This window comes from Helobdella robusta (genome assembly GCF_000326865.2).
Source record: "Helobdella robusta unplaced genomic scaffold HELROscaffold_6, whole genome shotgun sequence".
Lineage (NCBI taxonomy): Eukaryota > Metazoa > Annelida > Clitellata > Rhynchobdellida > Glossiphoniidae > Helobdella > Helobdella robusta.
In genome coordinates, this window is record NW_008705330.1 from 5727093 (window position 1) to 5754516 (window position 27424).

The window sequence follows — 27424 nt, forward strand, 5'->3', positions numbered from 1 at the left end:
CGTTTCAGAAATAAATTTGACAAGAGATGTATTTGCGGTTGATGTTGTTTGAGGAGTAATGAAACATTTTTCAAAAGTATTATCGATAATACTTTCAAAAAGATATTCAGAATTATTATTGTTTTTAAATTCACCTAATTGATCCTGTTTGAATAAAACGTTTTGAGCGTCAATTAGAATACTAGGTCTATCCTCTGCTGTCCTGTGATTAAAATTATTCAAAACGCATGTGATTCTTAAATTTTTTTCTGGTTGTACATGAATATTTTGTACGTCATCAGAATCAACCTTTAACGGGATTAGTGCGGCATTACTTTCTTTTTTGGGGTGTTTTACAGGCTTATAGCTGATTGCTTCTGTTGTCGTTTCATTGATATTTTCGATTTTGAAATCATCAAGTTTTTGCGGTGAAAGACTTCTTTCCTTATTCCAATACTGTGTTATTGAATACTCTATTGGTCTATTACTGTAAGAAACATATTTTGCCAAACAATCACCAATAATCAAAAATTTAGAGTTTTGAGAAAAAACTTCAGACTTATTACAAACAAAATCTAAAGGCAATGAATAAAATTGTATATTAGACAGGGATGGGTGATAATTGTAAAACATCTTTCCAACATCTTTGAAAAGAATCGTTTTAGCATTAATATTATACAGTTGCAATGTATGATCTAAAATATTAACGTGTTCAAAATAATTGTTGGTTTCTAAAACTGGTTTACAATATACTGTTGGGTATGACGTGAACTCCATGGTTAAAAAACTAGACAATTCGGTGTTGCAGTCAGCATTTTCAACATTAATTTCATTATTAGTTTCTAGGATGTGATGCATGTTAAAATTTGAATGTTGCTGAGAAGCCCTGTGTATAGGTTTGCTAGTTTTATTTGAATAAAAAAAATTTGATTTTATTATATCCATTGATGATTTATTCTCCTCAATATCATATAAGTCGTTATAATTTTCATGGACAAATTTTTCAGGACTTTTTTGTTTTATATAAGTGGTAAACGCACTTCTACGGAAATCAGAAGTTAAATTATTGTTTACGAATAGAGGGGATGTTTTATCAATATTTTCTATATAGCTGTGGATGTTTGAATAGGTTTCAGAAACAAATTTGATAATGGAAGACGGCGCAGATGTTGACATTTTTGAAATAGATAACGGCATGTCACAAGTTGTTGCGGTATATTCTTCAGTTACGTACTCTGTATCATATTCAACATCAAGTTTATTTGCTATATCATTTTGGTATGATATATATTGTTCACTTGCTAAAACACCTGGTCTCGATATCTTAAATGGAAATTGTAGGAACGAATCAATATGTTGTAAATTGGTGGTTTCTAGTTCAACGCTGGAAAGCATATTGATTTGTTCTTGGCAAACATTTTCAGGACTTAAAGGTTTTGTCATAGCCGGAATCACAATTTTCTTGTCCAAAAATTTGACGCTTTGTTCGATATTTTTTACTGCAGCCATGTCCTCTTCCAAATTTTCGACAAAATTTGAAAAATTTTCAGACTGAAATTTTTCCACTCTAATTAGAGATCCATATTCTGCTTTAGGTTTAACGACAGGTTTTTTAAAATTTTTTTCTACGAATTTACTCTTCACCATTTCTTTGTTCATTTCTGTTTTCAATTCGTTAGTATGTCCAACATTCAAGTTAAAAGTTTGCTCTTTGGCTTTAGTATCTAGTTTGTCAGCAATGGTAGAAAAAGATAAATTAGACAGCAATATTTTAGATTCAGATGAATCTATTTCAATTTTATTTAGCACGGTAGTTGAGTCAAAATTTATTATTTCTGACTTTATTTGATTTGTCATTGTCGGAAAAATGTCAACGGACGATAAGTTGGAGAATTCTGACTTTTGTAAAGCTTGCGATGAAATATTGAATATATCAAATGTTTTAGTCAAATTAGAAACGTTTTCGGCTTTTAAATCTATTAAACGCGGAATAGTTCCAAACTGAGTTTGATGATGCTCTTTGAAATATTCTACATTCTTGCCAACTATTTCGCCAGTTATCCTTCCTATTTCAATATCCTCGTCAGAAATCTGATCAACTACGTCTGATTTCGCAGGCAATTCTTGTACAGTAGATAAAGAATTTGGCATTTCAGATTTTTTAGAAAAATTTAGATTTGGTTCAAGAGTTTTTGACGATAGTCTGTCCGAATCGTAACTTTCTAACGATTCTATGTTTTCAAACTTTAGAGTTTCACTAAATATTTGCTTAGTGAATGTGGGCTGTGGAACGTGTGTTACATTTCCCTCGGGCAAAAATTCAATAACTTTACTAAGTTCAGCCCTTTCTTCATCAAATGAATCATCGATTCCTTTCAAAGTGTCAATCGTTGGCAGCTGGATGTCTATTACAGCCATACATGTTGGTTTAGTAATTTTTTCTTTTGCTCTAAACAAATCTGTTTGTTCAGTTTCATATCTATCGTGTACAAATTCAACAGCATCATAAAGATCGTTTGATAAATCTTCACTGCATATGCTCATATCTTCTTCTGTGATGATTTCGTAGGCTGTGAAATTTATCATTATTTATAGGTCATCACTAATATAATGATTGATCGATTAAGAAACATGCACTTAGTGGCTGTTGATTCATTTGTAACAAGAAACTTTTGAAAGCAGCTTCACCAACAGAAACGAAAGATTTTATTGTGGCACAGCAACAAAGCCAGCTGTTAACGCAACAACATGCTTCAAACGTTCAGACTTTTAAAATGCACAACCCTACATTTATTTTCAAAAAGGTTTGGGTTTTATTAAAAATATTAATACTTTCAGTAATTTGTTTGAAAAGGTAAATCAAACTTATACACGAATAAAAATCAATATTTTTCAAATTCAATGTTAGGTTTGTTGTTCTCTATTCAACGGAAACATTATTAACAAGCAAGCAATTCATATAATTTTTTAAAAGTTATTCTACAAAATCCATTCTTTGAAACCATAGTGAAATAAAAAAATGCCAATGATTTTTTTGATTCTAAATTCTAAAGCATTTAAATTTTATTACATTGTTGACATAAATTAAATTAAACACCTTCAGTTTACTTAAATAAACAAAAAAAAGCATATAATTTTATTTTTCAAGTTCAGAATGAATTTTTAATTAAGAAGTGTTTGGTGTTGTGTTTTTGTGATTTTGATTGCTAGTGAAATATCAGTTCAATAACTTATAATAAGTTAATCATTTTTCAATATAGTTTTCAATCGTGATATCATGCATGAACTCTTGTTATACAAATATTTGCGGATAATAACAAAAAAAACGCAGCTCATAAATTTTAAAAACTGACCTGAGACAGTAAGATAAGCGGATGATTTCGCAGTTCCATATTTGTTCGTTGCCACACACGTGTAGTGACCGCTATCTTCTGGGAAAACTTCGGCGATGTGCAAGTTGGATTCACCGGTTTTAATGTTGTAATCAGTGATTATGTGCACAATTTCTGAGCAATTTTTTTCATTTCTAAACCAAGAGACATTGTTTGGCATGGGTCTTGCAGATATTTTAACGTTGAAATTTACTGGGCTGCCATCCATAACATTTGTTGGGATAAGTTCAATAAGGAACTTGGGGGCAAATCCCGTTTCAACGTCTAGTTGACTCTTTTGCATTGGTTCCGGTATTATTTCAGCTTCCAGTTTCATGCCTTTAAACATGCTTTCTTGTTGAACCACCAATTCTGATGTTTTGTTTTCTTTTGGCATCAGAAATTCCATTTGATGAGTTTTGTTTTCTGTTTTATCAATAGAAACAGTTTCTGAAAACATTTGTGGTTCTTCAACTAAGATAATTTTGGCTTCCATTAAAATTCCCTGCAATGAGGCTTCTTGTTGTACCGTTATTTCAGATAATTTTTTTGTAGCCAGACTTTCAAAAAAAACTTCTTGTATTTCAGAAGTGTCTATTGCAACAGTTTCCGAAAATGTTGGCTCAGGCGCCAATTCGTACTCTGATTCTAAAGTCATTCTTCTGAGTTCCGAGTCCTGTTGAGAAATGATCTCATGAAGTCCTTTTGAAATTGGCAAGATTTGTGAAACACTGTCTCTAGAGTCTATTGAAACCGTTTCAGAGAACGTAGGAGGTTTAGATATTTCAATTTCCATTTCGGATATAACGCTTGTTCTTCTGTCTATCTGATTATTTTGAACATAAAGCTCCGCTGTTTTCTTAGGTTTTTCCGTTTGTATTTCAAATTCTAGAGTTTTGTTGTTGGTTTGATCAATTGAAATAGTTTCCGAAAAAGGTTGCTCAGATGTCTGTTGGTCCAACACGAACTGCTTCTCAACTTCGAGTCTTCTGGTTTGTCTTTCATCGGTTAATTCATATTCTTTGTTGATCATATACGAAGACGGCGTTCTTAAATCGTCTGCCACTAACTTCAATTCTACATTGAACTTTGGCCTTCCATCATTCTCGTGTTGGTGATAATTCAACTCACTCGTGTATTTTTTATCAAAAAATTCTTCATCTTGGTGTGATGAAACTGTTAATATAAAAGGAATGATTATTTAATTCAATTTAAAATTAAACTAATCATATAACTAATCAGAATGTAAATGAAAAATTTTACTTGTTTATTTGATTAATAAAAGATCACAAATTTGATATAAGAAACAAAAAACTTTTTTCTTAACATTCGTTTATTTTACTCGATTTTAACCTCTGATGTAAAGATGTGATGTAGAATAAGCAACCCCAGATATATTTTCAGCTTTGCATGTATATTCGCCCTCATCACCAACGAAAACTTCCCTGATGTACAAGACGCTTTCTTTCTTGCGGAAATCAGTTGATATCTTACAGGAACTGCTTTTATCGGTGATGAGGTTTCCATTGGCAAACCATTGAATCGAAGGAGATGGTTCCCCGTCAAACTTCACGACAAACAAAACTTCTGAACCTGGTTAGTTGTCGGTTATTAGAAAACTTTTGATTACCAATAATACTTTTGAATATATCGCAGCTTTCTAAAATAGCATAATATTTACATTGACAACGTTTAAAATTATATAAATATACCTAAAGCGGTTAAATTATTGAAAACAAATGTTGATCATGACGTTTATGACAACAATTGCAAAGTTAATTTTTAGTTGCAAACGTTCGAATTATTCATTCGATCGTTTGTTGAACGTTTAATAAACTGTTTAATAAAATAATTTTTTACATTCCTCCCTTCATTATATCTCACATAGACAGGAATCTCTTAGCATTCGATTCAAGACACTGCAACAACAATTCCAGACACCTTAACCATTACACCATCGCACCGTCCTACAATATATGTCTCAATCTGAGTACTGTGATTACATTAAATATTGACTAGTCATGCACCTTCAGATGCGATCCTGTTGACGAGGGGCATGGAAAACGTTGGCGGCAGGTTGAAGCTGTTGCTGTTACTCTGTGGCGGAGGTGCCAGTGAATGCGTCTGCAGGATTGGCATGCAGAACTGCGGCTGTCTCGTTTGTCGAGGTGGTGCTTGTTTCAAATCAACGTGTTCACTTCCTGAATGAAGTTTAATTTCTTAACTTTAGAACAAAATTTTGTGCTTTTATTCTAAAAATTTGAAAAAGTCACACTTTTACAAAGTACATACTGAAAGTATGTTATATAATATTTCTGAATTAAAATAAGTTGAACAGAGTTATATTTTCAGCACAAAACCAACCATTGACAATGAGATAGGTGGTCGTGCCACTCTCCCCATACAGATTTCTAACTTTGCAGGTGTACTCGCCGGAGTTTGAAGGCTGTGGATCTGGTATCATCAGAATGCTAAGGATGTCCCCGTCAACCTCGTTCATCGTGTGACCTGTCGATATTTCAACACCATTGAAGAACCACGTCACGTTCGTGGTTGGCTCTGGTAGGATTCTACACTGGAATCTATATATTATTTTCACAAAGTTGTTGTTAATAAAGTCGGTTGTTGTTGTTGTTGTTGATGATGATAATAGACATTTAATTACGGGTTTCGATGATTTCTGAGAACGAAGTACGATTAATATTGAATCAGCTAATAAAAAAATAAAAAAAATTAAACAAAAAGCTTTATACAATGCACTGACCTTACTGGTTGACCTTGATTGACCACCATTTTGGGTTCAAGGGTAACACAAAACTTCGGGGTCTTTTCAGAATGCGGTTTTCCTGATTGCAGTTCAAATGTTTGAACTCTATCTGCTGGGTCTGTTAATGGTAAGAAAAATAAGACGCTTGTTGACAATAATATTTTTTTAAACTAACAAACTTCAATTAATAATAAGTAAAATTTATAGTTACAAAAAAAACATAGTAATGATGATAATAAATGTTTAACTTAGGCGTTTATTATAAATCACTTACAAATCAGAGTAAGTAGCAATTGTGCTTATTTATATTCCAAACTTAATTTAGTGTAGTTCAAATTACATTTATGCACGGGTCACGATGTTTTACGTGTCCAATATTTTAACAAATAAATTGCACTATTTTTATTTTTTTTTTTTAAAACTGCAAGACAAATTTATGTCATTTCTATTGCCTTAGTGGACCGGTTTAATATTTCTACTTTACTTCAATCATGAATGGTAGTTACACAATACTAATTTTAATTAATCAACTCATTGCTATTGCTTATTCGTTTAACAACCATTCAAACCCAACGTATCTATCACTGAAACAACTAACCAGCAACAATGATCGAAGCAGAACACACGGACTGCCCGGTTGGATTGTAAGCCACACAAGAATAAGTTCCACTGTCCTCAAACGAACATTCTTTTATTATCAACCGACATAAATTCCTATCCTCATCGTAAGTCATTTGATACTTTTCCGTCGTCGTTGGCAACCAGTCACGTACTCCATCCTTCAACCACGTGACCAAAGGTCGAGGTCTACCGTGAACCACCGCTGTCAACGTGATCGTTTCGCCCTTGTCCACTAAACATGGCTGGACCCGACGAGAAAATCTTGGTCCTGTTCTGATTGTTGAAATGTCTCGACGACCATCGGCGATTTGTTGAACAAGCAGATGGCTGTAGCTTGAATCGATTATTAGTGGATCATTGAGTATTGATTCGTTTAATGTGCAGACAGTTTCGGCTCTTCCTCTTTCGTTTTCGGCCACGCAAGTTACGCGCACAACGCCGGTGTAGCGAGTGATGTCAAGTATCGTTATTTCAGCCAATCCAGTTTTCACGTCGTAATATGTTGTCACATTTTCAGTTCTTTCCGTAATCAACACATCGTTCACGTACCAAGTTAAGGAGGGTGTCGGATCTCCAGTGACTGTGCACGATAATTTGACCTCATGAACTGTTGTGTATGTAAATGGGGAGGGTGCGGGAGATCTCGAACTTATGATATCACGTGGACGCGAGTTGTGGCCTGACAAACGACCTGTTCAATAATAGGCATTTTTAAATATTAATCTTCAAACTAATAGTGATTATAATAGCTGGTTGAAATTTATATTGATAACTTTTAAACTAGAACAAGTGAATTAATATCAAATACTGAAAAGATCTCAAAATAACTGACCAACAGGATTGAGCCTCCCAATGCAAGACACCTCTCCATCCTCATTACTGACCGTACACTGATAGAAGCCACGATCCGACGAATTGAGAGATTTGATTTCAAGCGAGTAGACATCCCCCAAGACGTTTATTTTATGCCTGCTCGAATCCGGCCTGAATGGTTCGCTATTGAAGAACCATTCATATGTACACAATTTGGAGCACGAGATTCTGCAGGAGAGAATGGCCGTCTGACCTTCGGATACTTCAGGATCGATGATCGGTTCGACTAGCTGAGGAGCTCCAAAATTAGGGTTTGATGGATCAAATGAGTTACTAACAAAGGCATTACCTGACAAAATACAAAACAATAAGTGGATTATCATTTTAATTTAACAATCAATAAATCACAGGTTTAATCAGTTGAATTGTTTAGTTTAAACAAACTTTTTTGAAATTTCTTAACGGTAGACTTGACGGTACTGTTATCATTCCAGTCGTTATAATTATGAACGTTCTTGTAGAAATTTCTTCTCGCAATTTTTCTTTCTTCCGAATAAAATTTTCTGGAAACTTGCTGTTGTTGATGTGTAGGGTGGTGTTGCTTAAGTTGATGAGGTCTCTCCTCTGAATGAAATGTTCTCGTTATGGTGGTTTTCGTTCTCGGTGAATATGGACGTGCCAGCTGGGTCATGCTGTTGCTAGGCGAATATCTCTTCGCTTTAAGACCGGCTGTCAAACAAAAAACAATTAGCTTAATAAATTTTTTGAGTTCTTAACACAACTTACCTTTCTATGATTTTCATAATAAATTATATAACGATAAAAACACTTTTAAATTCTTTCAATATTAATACATTATTATGTGTTTAGATAATCATTTCGAGTGAAAACTGAATAAAGTATCGAAGAAAACCTTGTTTAAGAATTCACATTTTTCAAATTTTTTATAGTCTGAAAAAAAATCCCGTTTGAAGAAAAACAAATTTAAATTAAAACTTACAAGTAACTTTAAGAATCACTTGGAAGTGTTCTTGGCCTGCTTTGTTGGTTGCCACACACCTGTACACACCTGCATCATTCAGCGTTGTCCTCTGTATGGTCAAAGAATTGATACCTTTCTCGTTGACGGTCACTAAATATTTTCCATCCGAGGTCGTGATTATGTGGTGGTTGTCCCTGTACCAAGCCACGTCTGGAGTCGGTTTTCCTACTACAATTGCATCAAATCTAGCTACCTGGCTTTCTCCGACTTCGAGGTCTTTTGATATTGCACGAAAATATGGTTTCTTATATTGCTCTGTTACCGAACTGTTTAATTTGAAAAATACAAAACGGTAAAAATATTATCTCTATTAAATTTATTTATACAAATACGTGAAGTTAAACCTGAACAAATCATTATTAAAAACTTAAAAGGATATTTCTAACAAACCCTGCGTTAAGTGTGGAACTATCAACCAGCAATTTATTAACGAGGACCATTGTGTTGAGGCCAACACTGCTACCACTCTCACTACTTCTTGCCGACGACAACGCCACCTTCACATCTTCCAACGAAGATTCAATGGAACCCATTCCTGATCTATCGGAAGGCACTGCAGATGAATTTAAAATTTGATCGTCAGTTCAATCAAGCCTTGTTTCAATCTTTATTTCTGACAAAAATCACACAACAGATATCCATTAATTACATTTTCAAAATATTAAATTTTTCAAATAGAAATTAAAAACAAAACGTAAACTACAAAATAATAAACATTCGATTGGAGAACCGACCATGTACAATAAGATCTGCATTGCATTGATCAGATCCTAGAGAATTCTGGATAAAACACGTGAATCTACCGGCATCTTCCATAAATATTTCGGGTATTTCCAAAGAGCAAGTGTCGTTGTGTCGAGAAATGCAAAAGTCCGGAGAGTTTGGAATCTCCATTCCCTCTCTGAACCATCTTATTTCCGGATTTCCAGTAACTTTCACTTCAAATTTAACGCAGTCACCTTCGTAGGCAGCAATTGTGGTCATTCGTTTTAAAAACCTTGGAGGAACTGTCACAATAATAAAATTTCAAATATTTAAAAATCGAAAAACATAATACAAAAATGAAAACAATGTTTTAATAATAAAAATGTTAAAAAAAAATGAAATTCATTGCAAATTTTACTCCAAAACATTGAGGAAAATAATAGGAAAGGAATGAACCTAACAGACCTTCCCCACCACCACTGTCATTGATCAGGTTACCGAACGATGACGTCATCGATCCATACTTTTCCTCAACAATGTTGATGGACGATGATGACGTGAGACTCCTGGTGGCGGGAGACATGGCGTACCTCGGAGATGGGCGCGAGGAGATGTGCTCGAGACGAGCCGATGAACTAGCTTCTCCCTTCTCGTTCCTGGCTACAAATGTGTACCTGCCGACATGCTCGCTTTCGACGTTTGCTATCATCAACTTGTGTTTGTTGCTGCTTACTTTTGCTGTGGTCACTCCGTTCGCGTTGTCGTTCATAATGAGGGCGTCGTTAAAGAACCAATATATCTTTAGAAATTTTTTTGTTGTGCTAATTTAAAAGATCTGAATTTAACATTTTTGACAGCAATTAATAACTATTAATCATTTCATTTCTATTGACAATAATAAACCGAAATGTGATTGGTTGCCATTTTATCATTACTAGTCAATTAATGTAACTCAACAAGGCAGTTAGAAGTACATTTTCTGCTGTTAATCAGACACGCCACAGAAAGGCACCACCAACCTGTGGTTCCGGGTCAGCTTGAAGTTCAACCTCAAAGGTGCAGGGCAGTCCAAACTTCTGGCTCTTATCGTGCAGGGACTTCGTTATCTTCGGTGCAAACCTCTCGCCAAAATTTCTTAGCGATGATGCCGGTGTTGATAATGATAGCAGGGATAGGGAGGGTGATGATACTGGCTTGTCACTGATTATCTGTCGACGATTAAATAAATAATCAATGAACCAGGAAAGTTATGAGCAATAATAAAAGATAACCGAACAGTTGGCAAAACAAAATTTTTATCGACAAGTAGCGTTAACAATTAAAAATATTGAAATAAAAGTGATTTAAGAATTAAGAATTAATCATTCGAATGCTTAAGAAACTAAAAAATAAAAATACGTCACAGAGAAATTTGAGCAAGAAAAACAAATCTGCGAACATTAGGATCAGCAAGTTTCTTGAGCAGGACAGTCCTCTTCAGCTGCAACTTGATGTGAACGTCGGTGAAGGCATCCTTTATTAATTTCTTCGCTTCGAAAGATTCTCCGACCATCGAAATGAATTCATTTTCCATGCGCTGAAATGGTGGTTATCCGAATTAATTGTAATAAAGAAATAATGGAGCTGGTGATGTTCGTTATAAGAACTATGTTCAGCAGTGAAGAATATGATGGCGCGATGATAATAAGTAAAAACTCACGAATATTTGTTTTGAATGTTATTGTGTGCTTGTGCTTGAGTACTTCTACACGTAGAGTGTTGATGGGTAGAGAACATAGTGTGCGTGCATACATTAACTTGCAGAAGGTTGGATGCTTATAAGTTATTCATCGTTGAATAAGATGAACAATGTATGAGATGTAAATATTAAGAAGAGTTCTTCAATGCATCTTGAAAGCAATCAGATGTTTTTTGTTTCTATGTTAGATGCAACGGAGGATAAGAATGAGAAGCGATAAAATGTAAATAATATAACTTTTTCAAAATGCGAGATTTGTTAATGTTCTGAGTTGTATCAAACTGCACGTGAATTTATAAAATGTATCAAAAATTATTAGCAAACAAGTAGTGTTGCTTCCAAAAACTCCAATTTATAAAAGTTTGTGGCACAAAATGTGCACAACGCAAATACATACTTACGTCATAAGCAACATAAAAATATGCAAAATTAGTTTACGTCGATAAGGTTGAGAAAGTTTCAAATAGTTTTCAAGATGTTAATTCAGGCAAGAAGCACTTCAAAGTGTTAGTTGCTCTGTCTTTGCTTCCAATTAAGATTTTGTTCAGTTGCATTCCTTTTTAAGCAATTTTACGCAACCTTGGAATTTTTAACAAAATGTTTCAATTTTCACTCTTGTAATAAAATTGAGCATCACCATTTTATACAACACCCTTCAAAGTTACTGTCTGACAACATGATCGCTATCAACACCGTCAACTAATTAATGTTCCTATCATTGTCTGGAACATTTCTTCGACGTGAAATTATTATCTGACAATTAATTAAGGAACGTTTGCAAAAATGCTCGATATATAAAATCGACACAAATTAATAAATCCAATTAACATAAAGCTTAAACTCACAACGACAATTAGCGCACAACTTTGGCATAACAAACACAATGCAGATGATTAAGGAGGATTAGACACATACAAAACTAACGTTAACTTTGGCTATTATACTTTCGTGGTCTTGGAGAATACTCTTTGCTTCGGTTTTGTTTGAGCCCAAATCATTTAAATTTGGCTTTATGTTGCTCAGTTGAACTTGGAACAATAAATCATGCTAGGATTGACAGGACACAAAAAATTACGAGCATGTTTAAAATAAAACATATTTAAAAATCAATTAATCGATCATTAGCAAAATTTCAAAAATTTGCAAAACAATTAAGTGCGGAGTAGCATTTAAAAAAATAGAAATAATAGAAATAATAACACATGAAACCAAACAACTTTGGCAATCCAACTGCAGAAAAATGCAAAAAATCCATGAATGCAAATATAAATATATACAAGTGCAATTAACATAAACAGATGCACAAATATGCATCACATATATACACTTACATGTAAAACAACATCATAAAACAAAAAAAGAAAAAGACAAGTGTAGAAAAATATATTAGAAAATGAGTTATAGTTTTCTTAACAAATGAAATTAAAAATAAGTTAAGATAAACAACAAAATGAAAACAAAATATGTTTGTCATCTATTTATCCGTTTTCCTAGAACTCAGGAAGAATAGAAAAAAATAAGTATAAAAAGTTAGAACAGACCAGGTGGATAGTGAGTTCCAGTTGGCAATTTCCAGCTTCAATCGAAATGGTTTCTTTGTCGGAGATAGTGAGCTGTTGTCCTAGTGTCCTCAACAACTCAGAACTGCTTTTTTCGATAAGGCCCATTTTTATTTGGATATAACTCAACTTACAAAAATTAGCTTCAAACTTTTTTTAAACAATAAACAGTTTAAAAACTTGAAAATTCTAAAAAAAAAACAATTGAGAAACTCTAAAATTAGTTTATCTTGAAATTAGTCTGCAGTATTATTTAATCTATACCGACGCATACAAGTTTAAAAATAGATATAATTTTTCAAGCTATTATTAATCATAATGTTACATTCAATATTATAAATTGAAAATTTATTAAAATTTCGATATTTATTTTGTTGAAAGCCCTTGCACCTTTAGGTTATTAGCAATTTCTTAATGTTCATCTTCCCTAAACACTTTCTTCGTTTGAGTCTGTATTTAAGAAAAGCTGTTGCTTCATACACTGACATATACAATATAAGAAGATATATAGTCATCTTGGCATCATCGTATGTATGCTTTATCTTGCTACCTACATTCTTCACGTACTTTTCTTCTTTATAATCAACCCCTCTATAATATACATTCACCATTATTATTGCTGTTTAGTTTGTACTTATGATTAGTTTGATGATGTTGATGATGACTATGAACTTCCTTTACTACATCATCAGTTTTTTAATGATTGTAGGATTTTTAAGTATATGATGAAACACATAATAACAATGAAATGCAAATTGAAATGGTTCTATCAAGAAAATGTAAGAGTTTAACACAAGCGTGAAATCCATTTCAACACTTGAAACAAACTCAAAATTAAAAGCAATAAATCTCATGAAATGAACGATAGATCGCATTGAACGATGATTGTGGATGATGATTAACATGCAGAATGCTGAATTCTCTGCCTGTTCCACTCACGCATTCCATCTTTTTTGCATGTTTACTGTTCTTTTAACATTCTCTCATGAAAAAACAGCAGTAAATTTAATATTTATAGTTTCGCAATGTGTACGTCGTCAACTGAGTTTGCGTTATTAGCAAAGTTATGACTATTTATGAACGATCATTATAATTTCAAATATTCATCCGCGGTTTGTATGTGAACACTCCTTCCCAAATACAGCTTCCGAACATCTAAAACTAGATAACTAGTATAAACAGATAAAATATTGTTCATAATTTTAATAAGAAACAAACAAATGAATTGAAATCGATTGGACGCGCAATGATTGAATGTACGTCAGTTCGGTATTTTCATACCATGGTCGTAATTTATTAAAATGAAAGAATATAAGTACACGACCGCAAACAACGAAACCGTCGATCAATGAAACGCCAATCATCATCATTTGTCTAATTACCTAATTTAGTTACATCCAAAAGACGCATTTACAATATGTTAAGTGTATGTAAGAGTTACAAGCATCCAGAAACAGGTTCACGATGCCGTAGAACGAGAAAAACGTTAAACATAACAACCAGATCCCCAAAAAACAAACGTTCGTTTGACTTTGAGGATAAAAATTTGTTTCGCAAAAACAAAAATGCAAGCAAACTCAAATACGTTACACGGACACGCACGCAGCTTTTTTGAACTTGATTTAAAATATTTTAACTACGTAACATATTATAACAGTCAAACAATGTCGTGAAAAATTTTTTCCTGATTTTATGACAATTTCCATGTGGATATTTCTGCCTGTTTGAAATTGATGATACGAACAATCTGATTATAACAATAAAACTCTACCGTGCGGAAGCACGGGCACGCTTCTAAACGCAAGAGACCATCATTCAAATCCAACACACAGTGAAGTTTAACTCAATCAAAAATCGTTGATACCCCTGAACCTAGAAATTGTGTGATAGACCTTTAACCTTTTTTTAACTCAATAAAATGAGGTACTGAAACGAATGCAATGCGAGAAAACGATTTATTTGAATACAAAAAAATCAAAAATTCACAGGCCAAGATTTAATTTCATTAAATTAAATTTTTCATTTACTTTGTTCGAATAATCATTCTTCTTTTTAATTTTTTGATGCATTTTCCGTATCTCTTTCAAGTCAACCTGTTTCTTTATGATCAATTCTTGCTGATGTAAAATTTCAGTTATCGAGACATCACTAGGAATTTGAACGTATCTAATATTCGTCCCTCGGACAAAAAATTTATCGAACACTGTTTCGGATCCGAAAATATCGGTAAGTGTAACATCCGACATATGGATATTCATGTTGTGATCGACACTTTCCAATGTTCCGAACGCTTTTTTTTCATTGCGAAGTTCCACTGTAGTTTTTCTTCCATTTATTCCTCGTATAAGACTAACAAGAGATCTGTCAATTTTATCCCGAGATGATAAAGCTGGACTCATAATTAAAAACACAATGAGCGGTCACAAAACGAAGCGAAATATTGAGAATTCCCGGGCGAAATAAATAATAAGTAATAAACTGCTAAACTAAGGATGAGCCTGTCAGTGATAAAAATGAGTTGAAGTTCGAAATGTTTCAATGATTTGTAACAAATAAATAAGAATTATGCCAAATTTTCGTTTTAAAACACTTTAGATTGCTAGCGCTTATTGATATATAAATATAACGTAATAGATGCGAGTGAGAACAAATTTAGTGTTTTTGACGTTAGGGCAGTTAGTTGCATTCTTTTTGTTTTGAGTACGTTAGCTCAGTTAGTTATTCGATGCTTTCCAAATAACTACGAAAGTGATCTCTCAAATAATTTTGTCGGCAACAACTTCAAATCGCGATGATTCAATCGGGTTATTTAAAGAATTTGAATTCCGTTTTGTTCCGATCGACTTTTCAGAATTTCTTGTGTGATGCGATCATCGTAACTAAAGATGGCGACGAACTTCACGCACACAGTTTGTTTCTAGCGGGAGTGAGTTTAAAATTGAAAGCTGCCATGAGATCCCTGACACGTTTAAACAAAAATAAAAATAGATTGAGGTGAGCCAGAAATTTGTATTTTTATTCTTTTTTGTTTTTCACATTGAGTCACAAATTGAACAAAATTTTATCTTTTAGTTTTACATTACATTACTAAGTGATAGTAATGTAATATCATTACTTACTTACACATTACTACATTTTATCTGACTGTGCTTGCTACATTATCTATCTAGGTTGGGTGTTATCTGTATGTTTAAATTTTAATTAATTAAATATGTTTTATTAGTTAATGTTAATTATTATTAAAATTATTGAATTTATAATAATAATAACAATTTATTCAAGGAAAATGTTCTTATCTATGTATTTAAATTTTAATTTAATAATAAAATGCTAAACTAAAAAGTTATTATTCATTAGTAAATTAGTTAATTAGTACATACTTGAAATTAATTGTTGACTTTAGAAGAGTCATTTTAATAATGATTTGCTATTTTTCATAAAATTATATAAAATGTATATTTATTTTGTCTTTTGAGTTTTATGATTATTTTTATGATCATATAATTTTATAAAATATAATTCTTAGCTGAAATAAATATGATTGAAAAAAAGGTTGGTAAATATGTCAGTGGCTCATCGTGGTTATAAGAAAACTATTTTTTTAAACTTTTAGCTACAACTAATGTTTTCCCTAATGTTGTACCTAATACCAAAAATTGATTTTTGATTTTACAAACAAATGGTTGTCCAATTACCAATTGCACTATATATAATTGGGTCAATTTTTTTTCAATAATTTATAGCTTATAAGTAAATTAGTTAGTTATTAAAATGTATATTTGGATTTATACATATAATTTATATGCTATGATTATGCATGTATGATATTAACATACGTTAAAAATAAAATAAATCATTACAGCATGTTGTTACATGTTATATATTGTTTAGTAAAATAATTTTTAGTGATAGTATTAGCAACACTATTTCAAATTGCTTATGATATTTTATCAAAGTTAAGCGTATATAAATGCAAGTGTAAGAATATATGTTGGGATATGTATATATATATATATATTTTTAAAAGGTGTTCAATTTTTGATAAATTTTGTTTTATTTTTATTTATAGTCCTACAATTTTTTTATGATCTGTAATTGTTAAAATATATCTGATTAATTAATTGGGAAAATAAATTGCTCAAACAAAGGATACATCTATCAAAAAGTACTTCGAAATTTGCAAAAGAGATGTTGGAGTTCATCTACACTGGCAACATAACACCGTCCTATGTAAATAAACCAGCTGAAGACTTTTTTCAACTATTAAAAGTAGCTCACAACCTCTGCTTAGATGATAATGTTCTTGCAACACTAATACGCTACCTACAGAGGTCATTCATTTATTATGTTTTGACTACATTTGAATAAATTTCGTTTTTTTTAGCTTTATAATAATTTTATAGTAAAAAGTTTTTGTCCTGAGATTAAATTGCTAAGTCTCCATTGGGGCATCTTTATTTGCTTGAGATCTCATCAGTCTCATTTTTAATTATTAATGGAAACTTATAGAAACTTTGCTATACTGCTCTGTGCAAAAGTGTTTCTATTTCAAACAAATGCTATTTTAAAATAATTTGATTAAAATTTTTGTAATTATGAAAAAAAACTTAAACAGCATTTTTTCATGGAATAACAGTTTTTTTATTACATACTTCAACCAAATCAAATGGCTAAAAAAATATTGAATGATTGATGATTGATTGATGTCTGGTGAATAATTACATGAGCATGATGTTTACAAATCTTTCAATTTTTTTTCCAGAGAGGGATTCATGTGTCTCTGGTTTGTTCAGAAGCCTGTATCTGTAGTCATTGATGTTGTCGAATATGCTGGTACCCATTGTTTTTTACTTGTTGCCTTTCACATGCCTTACCACATTTTTTAAAAATTATTTTTCAACATGTAGCAGTATATTTTGATCTAGTTAATTTAATTTGCTTGTTTCTTGCAGATGGATTCCCAATGAAAACCTCTGTGGTGGAATCCACACTGGTAACCTCCAGCTTGCTCAACATCGATGACCTGCTTTCAAACAAGAAGAATGTTGATGACATTGATGTGTCAGTCTACAGTGACGTCAGTAAAAATGACTTTACAAAACTTCTCTCAAAGGCAAATTTGGTTTCAAAAAACTTCTCAGACAAGGGTGCAGTAGAGACTGATGTTGTAAAATGTTTAGCAAATGGAGCTAGTAATAACACTGATTCTTCTTCGGAGAACAACCAATCACCATTGAAAGATGATGCAAACATAGATAATCAAGCCTGTAACAAAGATATAATTAATAGTAAACAAATATTCAATAAATCTACAGGCAAGTTCAGTGAACAGATTGTTAATAATTCCTCCAAGGTCGGGACCAGTGTTGGAAATATTACTAGGATACGTTTAGAAAATAAAACTTCAAAAACTGATGTCAAAGATGTAGAGAATGATAACGATGCAGAAGATGATGGGTTGATGGAGGTCTCTGATGAATGCGGCGAGGATTACAGTAGCATCAACGAGCAAACTGTTTTCTCTGATGACGACGATAACGACGGTGATTTTGAAAGGTTGTCGTTTGAAGAAAAGCAAGATGACAAATCTATGAGTAGTGAGGATTCTGATGTTGACACCTCAAGACTGAAAGAAGGGTTGAACATGTACAAATTTGAACTGGAGAAATGTTACAGGCCAATTTATTTCTGCAAGACGTGTAATAAAGTATTTTCAAAAGAAGAATACGATGGGCATAAAGCTGTTGAAAGAAATGAAAAACCATTCAAATGTGAAGTTTGTTCCCATTTGTATTCCAATAGAGCTGACCTCCAAGACCACCTGGATACGCATGACAACATCATTAAGCTTAAGGGCAGTGTTAAAAGAAATAGCATGTTAAACAAAATAGTCGGAAAATTATCAAATGAAGAAAATGTTGGAAATTATGGAAAGCAGAGTAGCATTGGTTCTGTGAACAAAAACGCTAGTGAACATGATGCGAACAATAGTTTCGTCAGCAAAGACCAGAGCAACAAAATACAGAATGAAGTTGAAGATATGTCGTCAGTGGACAAGAATGCAGTCACCACTCCATTTGCTGATGATAATAATCCTAATGTATGTAATTTTTCAGACAAAACATCTGATTCTTCACAGGTTGAACTCGCAAAGTTGCTGCCAACACCATCTAAGAAGCAGAGGGTGAAAACAGCATGTGTACCACCATCAGATGTCATCAACCTCTATGACCCTGTCGATAAGCTGCGTTTGGTGGAGGGAAATAATTTTTGCAGGTACAAGGAAGGTGGTCGTGTCAGGCAATGTTATGTGTGCACAAAATGTAATCGACACTTTGACAGAGCAAACTATTATGATGAACATAAGATAACCGAGTCAGGCATGAGGCCATTCAATTGTCCCCTGTGTTCACAGAGTTTCTCGAGAACTCGCAACATGATCAACCATATGCTACTCCATAGAGGTATCAGGAAAAATATCCCTGATTTAAAGAAATCAATCAGCAAGTCACCGATGCAATACGGTTGCTTTGCATGTAAAAAAATGTTTGATAATAAAACCGAACTGTCATCTCACAGGTGTGGTTCAATTGAACTGGCCTGCATAACTCAGGAAGAGTGTGTTGCTACTGCTGCTGCTGCTTCGAATGACGACGATGATGATGTTGAGGAGGAGGAGGAAGAGATGGTTGAAATAACGACAAACACGACATCAACAACTGCAACAACATCTACTGCATCAAAGGGTGCAATAAATATCTCAACTGCAACAACAACGAATGCAGTACTGCAAACAATTGAGGATAGTAATAATGACACAGCCGATATCGACGCTAACAGTGATTGTGGTGGTGGTGAAGATAGTGACGAGGGCTGTTCAAGTAACTTTAAAAGTAATCCGGTCACAAAAACGTTCACTTCAAAGTCATATGGCGTCAGCATTGTATACGACCATGATAAGGATTGTTGTGATGACGCCGACAACGTCGAAGTCCCAGGAAGTCCCACTGTAGACACCATCGAGATCGACGATGACGAAGAAGATGGCAACTGTAACGGAAATGCAATAACCAATGAAAAAAATGATGTTGAAACTAATAACGGCCAGAGTCATGGTGCATCTGGTGACGTAGGCACAAGTGTCAGAGCCATTGGGGCAAATCATGTGAATAGTTGTAATTATCCTCAAACTCACAATGATCGTTTCGCCACTGATGATATCAAAAATGAAGATTTAATTAGAGAAGTAGTTAATACTACAACTACAGCTACTACTGCCAGTTTTACTGCTTCTATTAATAATAACAATATTTATGATATTTCCAATAGCAATCTTGATAGGAAGATTAATCAAAAGCACAATGGCGAGAACAGCAGCAACAGCACCAGCAGTACTAACAACAATACGAGCAACAAAACTCAGGTACACTCTGGCAACGACAACGTTAATAACAATTCTTCTAACAGCTACAACAACAAGACGAGTAGCAGCGATGGGAGAAATCACGGTGACAATAAGGATGGTGACGACGACGACGACGGTGGTAGTGATGAGAACAATCAAAAGTTTTACAGATGTAGTGTCTGTCATAAAAGGTTTCTGTTCAAACAGACGCTCATCAACCATATCAAAGTTTCTCACAAAAATGAAGATTCCAAAAAGTATGTGTTGGTTTTTCTCTTCTCCTATTTAAATCATTTTCATTGATGTTAAAATATTTTGACTATTTATAATTAATACTTCATATTAAAGATCAGTTTAAATGAAAAAAGTTCATTTTTGTTTCAAATGTAATTAAGTATAAAAACAAAAACAAATAAGTGTTTCAAACATTTGAATGTTAACTTACTTGAAAGGTTTATGTTACTTGTTTATGTAACTAGTATGCATATATAAATGCACGAGTATGCATACATGCTGTAATTCTGATACCTCTATTTTTTCTGGACAGGCATATTTGCTGAATGTTTTGTTAAAGTGACTGGTTAATAGGTTGATTAGTAATTTCATCGATATTTTATTCTCTTCACAAATTTTACCTGAGAATTTAATTAGTTTCTTGTTGTTTTTGTATATTTCTACCCAACTAATACTAACTGATTCAACACACACATGCGCATACACACACACACGCACACAGGACAGAAGAGAGAAATCAACATATGTGTGCCATGTGTGGAGAGTCTTTTAAGCACAGACAAGACTTGATACTGCATGAAAAGTCACATGGAGGAGAGGAAATGTACTACCAGTGTGATGTTTGCCTTAATACGTACACCAGGTAAGTGTGTGTGTGTGTGTGTGTGTGTGTGTGTGTGTGTGTGTGTGCGTGGTATGTTTTTACTGTGTTTGTCAATAGGTGTGTGTCACATAACTTTGAAAATGATAATCAATTTTAGCGCTTAACATGATAATTAAAAAATTTTTTTTGTAGGTTGGACGAGTTGAATGAGCACAAACTGAAGCATACTTACAATGCAGATGGCATGAACTCGTCATCAGTTGCAAAAAGAAATTCATCAAACAATGAAAACTTCAACGAGGCCAATACATTGTCATCATCAAACAAGAAGAAAATTGAATTTGTTCTGAACCTCGATGTTTTCAAAAACTCAAAAAGTTTTGATGGCACCATCAACACTCACTACTCACTGGCTGATATTTCCACAAACTCTGCGTCAACCATTCCCGGACCATATAACCCTCCACCAATCATAGATGACTTCACCTCAAACTCCCAGCTGGTCGAGGGGTTGAATCTGATCATGAACCATGCCAAGGGAAAACCCTACAGCAAATTCTACTGCATGCAGTGCAACAAAACGTTCACCAGGGCTTCGGTGTACGAGGAACACTTGCGAGTGCACACCGGGGTCAGACCATTTTGCTGCGAGATCTGCGGCAAGACATTTCTACGAGAGAGCAACCTGTGTGGACACATGGTCACTCATCGAGAAAAACAAAAGCTAGTTGCCACAACAATTAATTTATAAACTAATTGAATATTTAGGTCTTCAATGCTTTTTTATTTTATAGATACTCCTCATTGTCGTCATGTTCATCAAATAATTCAATGGATGAAACTTTATGAGACATTCCATATACTAATTATTTCAGTTTATATTTACATAATTTACCTAATAATAACAATAATAAGAAGAATAAGAAGGATAATAATAACTATCAAGACAATTATTCAAACAATCTCTTAAACTAAAACATTCCCAACATACACTTTCTATAGTAAAGCAGCACATTCATTTTACACCAAAACCACACACTACCACATTGATACTTTGTAATACACTGTACACCGATATCACAAACACCATCGTTACCAGGTTCAACTGCAAGATATGCAAGCGCAAGTTTGCCATCAAGCAGAAGCTGTTACTACACGAGTTGGAGCATGACAGAGAGGAACCATTCAAATGCACCATCTGTCCCATGAGGTTCATCAGGTTTGTGGCTGATATCCTTTTTTTATTATCTTCATTGTCGTTATTGTTTTTGTTTTTTGTTTTGTTGATATCATGTTTGAATGTTACCTGTCTTGTTACTTGTGGTTATATGGCCGCATTTGTTTTGTGGTGGGTGGGGTGACTTAGATTGGGATATTTCATTTCATTAGTTACGGTTAAACTTTTCATTGTTACTCTGAAAATGAAAGTGGTCGAGATGATGAGGGTTGATATAATTGAGATTAACACAGTAAAGATTTGTGTTATCATCTGACCGATTGTGATAACTGATAAGAAAAAAATGGTTCTTGTTATTGTAATTTGTTGACCTATCATTTTAGATTATATTTGTAAATACAATCTATAAATAAGCACGATGATTGAAACCTTCATTGAACAGAGAGACAGATTTAAAAGAGCATGGAAGAGTGCACGATGTCATCTCCAATGAAATAATAGGTAGGGGTGGTTTGATTCAATTTTGTGTGAGATGTAAGAGTTTATATTATAATTGGGTTGTGATTTCAACTTCTAACATTTGTAAAGAAATTGATGTTGATGTATTGGAAAATTTTTAGTCAACAGTTATAACAGCAAGCAAATAATTTGCCAATATTATTTTGAGCACAATTATTTGGAATTTCATTTATTTGCATGTATATTGATTATGGCTACCTTTTTTTATTGCATTTTTTAACAATTTATATATAATTTTTCATAAACCTGCAAACATTCATTATTGTTGATGTAATTATTTATAATTACAACAAATAGTTTGAGTGGTAAAACCTGGCATGTCTAGTTAACTTTAAAACGATTTCTCATGAATTCCAGAAGCCGAGTTGCAGCCACTACAGCAGCAACAGCCCCAGTACTTGGAGCAGGCCACAATAGAGGAGCCCATACTGGATGAGAACATTGTACTTGCTGATATTCCTTCCTACACGACCGAGCAGATCATCTACGATGCCGTCGATGGCTTCATCATTCCTTCAGATCCACACAATGTCGATATAACGCATGCCATGTACCCCCACTCCTCCAATTCAGTTGCTACTCTCAACATTCTAGAGGTTCCCAATGACGGTAATGTTGTGAGCAACAATATGTCAGTCTGCAAGTCTGAAACAGATGCAGCAACTGAAGCAATCGCTGAAGATGGTGATTTGGATGAAGAAAGCCTAAAAAATATTTCTATCGTAGGTAGCAAAGAAAGCTCGAAGATTTTTCCCTCATCTATCAAGCTGGAAAACGGTAATGTTATCGATATGACATATAGCAAAAGAATTGTTAACATGGTTGAACGAGTGCTCAAAGTTTACACCGGCAACGATAATCCATCTACTGATGTAAAAAAAATCAAATCTGAAAAGCCCGAACATCCGCAACATTCACTAGCTGCTCACAGGACGCTTCTTCGTCAGCAGGAAATGCGGCCAATAATCGACGAGCAGACTCATTATTTGACACCTGGTGGTAGAGTGAGGCCGTACATATTCTGCGAGATCTGCAGTCAACCTTACAAGTTCATGCGAGAGTATGAGGACCACATGCGAATTCACACTGGTCACAAACCGTTTTGCTGTGAACTGTGCGGTAAAACTTTTCACCGTGCCAAGAACCTCTCGACTCACAGGTACGCACATGTTAAGGAGAAGAAGTTCAAGTGCGAGGTCTGTGGCAGGGCATTTGCACTGGGCACCCGCCTGAAGATGCACCTTAGAATACACACAGGGGAAAAACCGTACGAGTGCGACATCTGTCATGAAAAATTTATCAGGTTCGTCCAGTTTGTGAGGAATTCTTGCATAATGTTTGTTCCATGCATTGAAATATACTGTCGTGTATATAGATTATAAATGGGCTTATTTATGAAAAATATTTTGTGTTGCAATATTTGGAAGCTGTTTCCATTATTCTTCAAATGAACATCTCTTTCATCGACCTGACGAACCAGGCGGAACGACTACATGGACCACCGACGTCACAAGCACACCGGGGGCAACACGTGTTTGTACTGCGGCAAGAAGTACAGCAAGTTGGAGAGCATGAGGGAGCACATAAACGACGTGCACCGCAACATCAAGCCAATCAAATGCAAGCTCTGTCAGGAGAGCTTCAGCTACAGTGTGGCCCTCTACCGACACATGAAGAAGCACAAGGGCCAGGACAAGGACCTCAACAAAAAAATCCATCACTGCAAGTTCTGTACCAAGTCATTCCCCAGACCGTGTCTGCTAGATAGGCACATGTGGAAAGCTCATACTTCCTCCGAAAGTAGAGTAGTTAAAAGTGAAGATGAATAGGTGATGAACAGTCTAAAGTGGAACATTTGTGCATTGTTATCTTTATTCACTGAAGCATCATTACTGACAACGTGATTTTTGCTGGTTTTTGTCATTTATTTGGTTATTATCATTATTTCATTATTATTGTTAAATGTTGTTATTATTCTCGTTACGGATGCTGTGATGGCAATAATATAATGTTCAGAATGTTCATTGGTAATGAATAGGCCTGGTGTGCTGATGTAAAAATAGTTAGTTATCCCAAGTCACAACTTCATCATTGTGACTAACATTTTTCAACAAAATTTTTCATGAGCATGAGTAGATGAACTTTTCAATCAATCAATCAAATGTATTTTAAAGCGCCATTTCAGCGATGTTCAACAGCGCTCTTCAATGAATTTCACTCTGACTTTCCTAAGTGACGGAGAAGGAAGTAGAGAGAGAGAGAGAGAGAGAGAGAGAGAGAGAGAGAGAGAGAGAGAGAGAGAGATGGGAGGAGAGAGAGAGAGAGAAAAGGGCCAGAAAAGAGGAACACAGATTTAGCATATGAGTGTTTAACAACGTTAAGAAGTGATGAAGTAATTGCGAGAAGACGATGGTAATATATCTTAGGAAATAATTTAGGTTGGTGTGCAAATTTAAAAAAAAAATTTATTTTATAGGCGGCTAGCCAGTGCAAGAAAAGAAGATATGGAGATATATGAGAAAAGATAGAGGCACGAGCTGCAGAGTTAAAAGCTTTACTTATAGGATAGGGCGTAGAATCATTGTAGAGCGAGTTACAATAACCAATCCTAGATAAAACTTGAATAAATAAATAAAACGATAAATAATAATTGTATTGTGCTGTATTGCTGGATCTATGCAACATTACTCGCTAAAATCCTTTGCGGTTTGCAAAAACTAGGTACACTGGACACTAATTTCACTCCTATCATCTGTCATTGTGTGGTCATCTTCATTCAATTTATTTTCTATTAACTATCAAAGTGAGTTGGTTTTGTCTCTAGTGGAAATTAACACGCTGATCTTATGGAGTAAAAAAGTCAAATATCTCAGGATTTTGGTTATCTTTAATGAAATAGATTTCAGAAAGTGGCAGTAACAGTGGGATAAGAGGATGAGCTCTTCGTGTTTGGTGAAAAATTGCAGTTTGACATTTAAGTTAGTTTCAACGTTCTGAATGTGCTCTATTGATCTGTCTAGATCAGATTTAGTTATATAAGTATATTAATTTTTTTTTCGTTAACGTTTAACTCTTATTTTTCAATGATTTGTATAGTTTTTTTATTATTTCTATTTTATGGTAAGGTTTATATTATTTCTATTTTCATTCTATTATTATGATTATTATTTATTGTTCAATGTACATTTACATTTTTTGTTACATAGATACATAGCTTGGATGATATGTTGTTAGAAATTTGGACCAGGATGTATTTTCGGATGTTCAGTATAAAGACAAATTAATCTTTGCTAGACAATTTTCTCGAATATAAAATTTTTCTAGTTTATAAATTTAATTTTTCAAACGAATACATTGAGGTGAAAGAATTTATAAATTGTGGAAGTACATTACAAAAAATTGTTCCCTCAAGATATGATTGCCAAATGGTTCTTCCTATTGTGACGTCACATGCTGCGTACCGATATGATTAAAATGCAGTGTTGGTTTGTTGTAATATTTTATGACGTCTGCAAAGCATCCAGGTACCTTTGAAACGATGTGTTAATTTCGCAATCGTGCATCGGTCCAGAATCCATTTCGTACAAATGACTTTGTAATTTTTGTAAGTACAACAAAAATAATACGATTGACACTTTGCTGCTTTCTAAATGAGGGTGCCGGTATTCATTATCAGGCGAAAATGAGTGCATTGATTTGTTTTTGTATAGGGGTATTGTGTGCGTGCGTGGAGCCACTGTTTTACTTCTTATATAATACTTACTCGAACAGGCAGACGGTCTGTGAGCAAGCGAATGTACAACAAACAAGCGAGAAAATGAACTAATGGAATGATACAAGGACGTACAAACAAACTTTGTATTCGATACGTAGCAACCGACGTAACTGAGCCAATCAAAGTTGAATGAACTCTGCCTGGCTAACGTATGAACAGAAATAACTGTATGCATTCGTGTGTGAGACGAAACTTTATATTTAAACGGGTTTGTATGACAAGAGACGATACATCAAGTTGACTCTCCACGGATGACTGAATTGCTTGCGTGTTTGCATTGGTTGGCTGGTTGGTTGGTTGGTGCCACGTAACGTCATGGTAAATCAACGTACGTATTTATTTCAAGCTATGTGCAATGAGGCCTTAGTAAGGCATGCATTTATTTACATTGAAAAGTGTGTCAACCATGTAACTTGCACTTTTATTTCTTCATATTTACGATTGAAAATTAGCGACAACAACTAACTGACGATGTAAGATTTTTTTCACCGACAATAATATTTGTATAATTTTTATTGCTTCTTTTATTATTAAATAACTTAGTTCAACAATATTTTCTAGCGGATATTCTTTTTTTCTCCAAATTTCCTCATCTTCAAAAGGAGCATTCGGCCACGCACGCTATACAGCTTTTCATTTTCAGCTCATTCGTCATTAAACTCCAGAAGTGATAATTCGATGCATTAGCATGTTGGGCTCTAAATGTCAAAACACAGAGGGAGAATCATATCAACCGAGTGAGAAATAAATTTTTTACTAACCCGCACATGGCACATCGTCATTTCCTGCCTGGATGCTTCCAACCTCCCATAGATATGTGCAACTGTGCATACATGAGTACGTAGAGCGTGAACAATATCACGTAATTACGTACGAAAGCACAAAAATTGACAAACATGAAACATTAGTGAAAAACTAAGAAATTATTCATTTTCTACTGTGGCGCACGACCCAACTTCATTTAAATTGTACGGAGACGATTTCATTACTTCTTTCAAATGCTTACATGATGTTAAACTTACACAGATTATACACGTACCCACATTTCATGAAACAAAGCAACGCAATTTTTAAGACGATAGAATTTGCGTGTCGCTGAGCTAAATAATTATTAT

At 34.0% G+C, this 27424-nt stretch overlaps 3 protein-coding genes across 3 annotated transcripts; 1 reads left to right on the forward strand and 2 right to left on the reverse strand.

The window, feature by feature from the left end:
- Nucleotides 1-6710: 6710 nt before the first annotated feature.
- Nucleotides 6711-10434, reverse strand: HELRODRAFT_68867 (hypothetical protein; the record flags this gene model as incomplete). The annotated part of the gene is made up of 4 exons (XM_009028967.1): nucleotides 6711-7027; nucleotides 8552-8859; nucleotides 9823-10097; nucleotides 10318-10434. Coding segments are annotated over 4 exons (1017 nt in total), but the record flags the coding sequence as incomplete, so codon positions are not given.
- A 4257-nt stretch (nucleotides 10435-14691) lies between these two features.
- On the reverse strand, nucleotides 14692-15000 carry HELRODRAFT_152911 (hypothetical protein; the record flags this gene model as incomplete). Its single annotated transcript, XM_009029469.1, has 1 exon — nucleotides 14692-15000. A coding segment is annotated over one exon (309 nt), but the record flags the coding sequence as incomplete, so codon positions are not given.
- Nucleotides 15001-18239: 3239 nt separating this feature from the next.
- On the forward strand, nucleotides 18240-24957 carry HELRODRAFT_107927 (hypothetical protein; the record flags this gene model as incomplete). The annotated part of the gene is made up of 8 exons (XM_009029470.1): nucleotides 18240-18455; nucleotides 18879-19059; nucleotides 20745-20838; nucleotides 21391-21565; nucleotides 21951-22048; nucleotides 23571-23837; nucleotides 24015-24797; nucleotides 24855-24957. The coding sequence occupies 7 exons, from the start codon at nucleotides 18240-18242 to the stop codon at nucleotides 24361-24363; spliced, it is 1380 nt and encodes a 459-aa protein (XP_009027718.1). The 3' UTR covers nucleotides 24364-24797; nucleotides 24855-24957.
- Between the last annotated feature and the right edge of the window lie 2467 nt (nucleotides 24958-27424).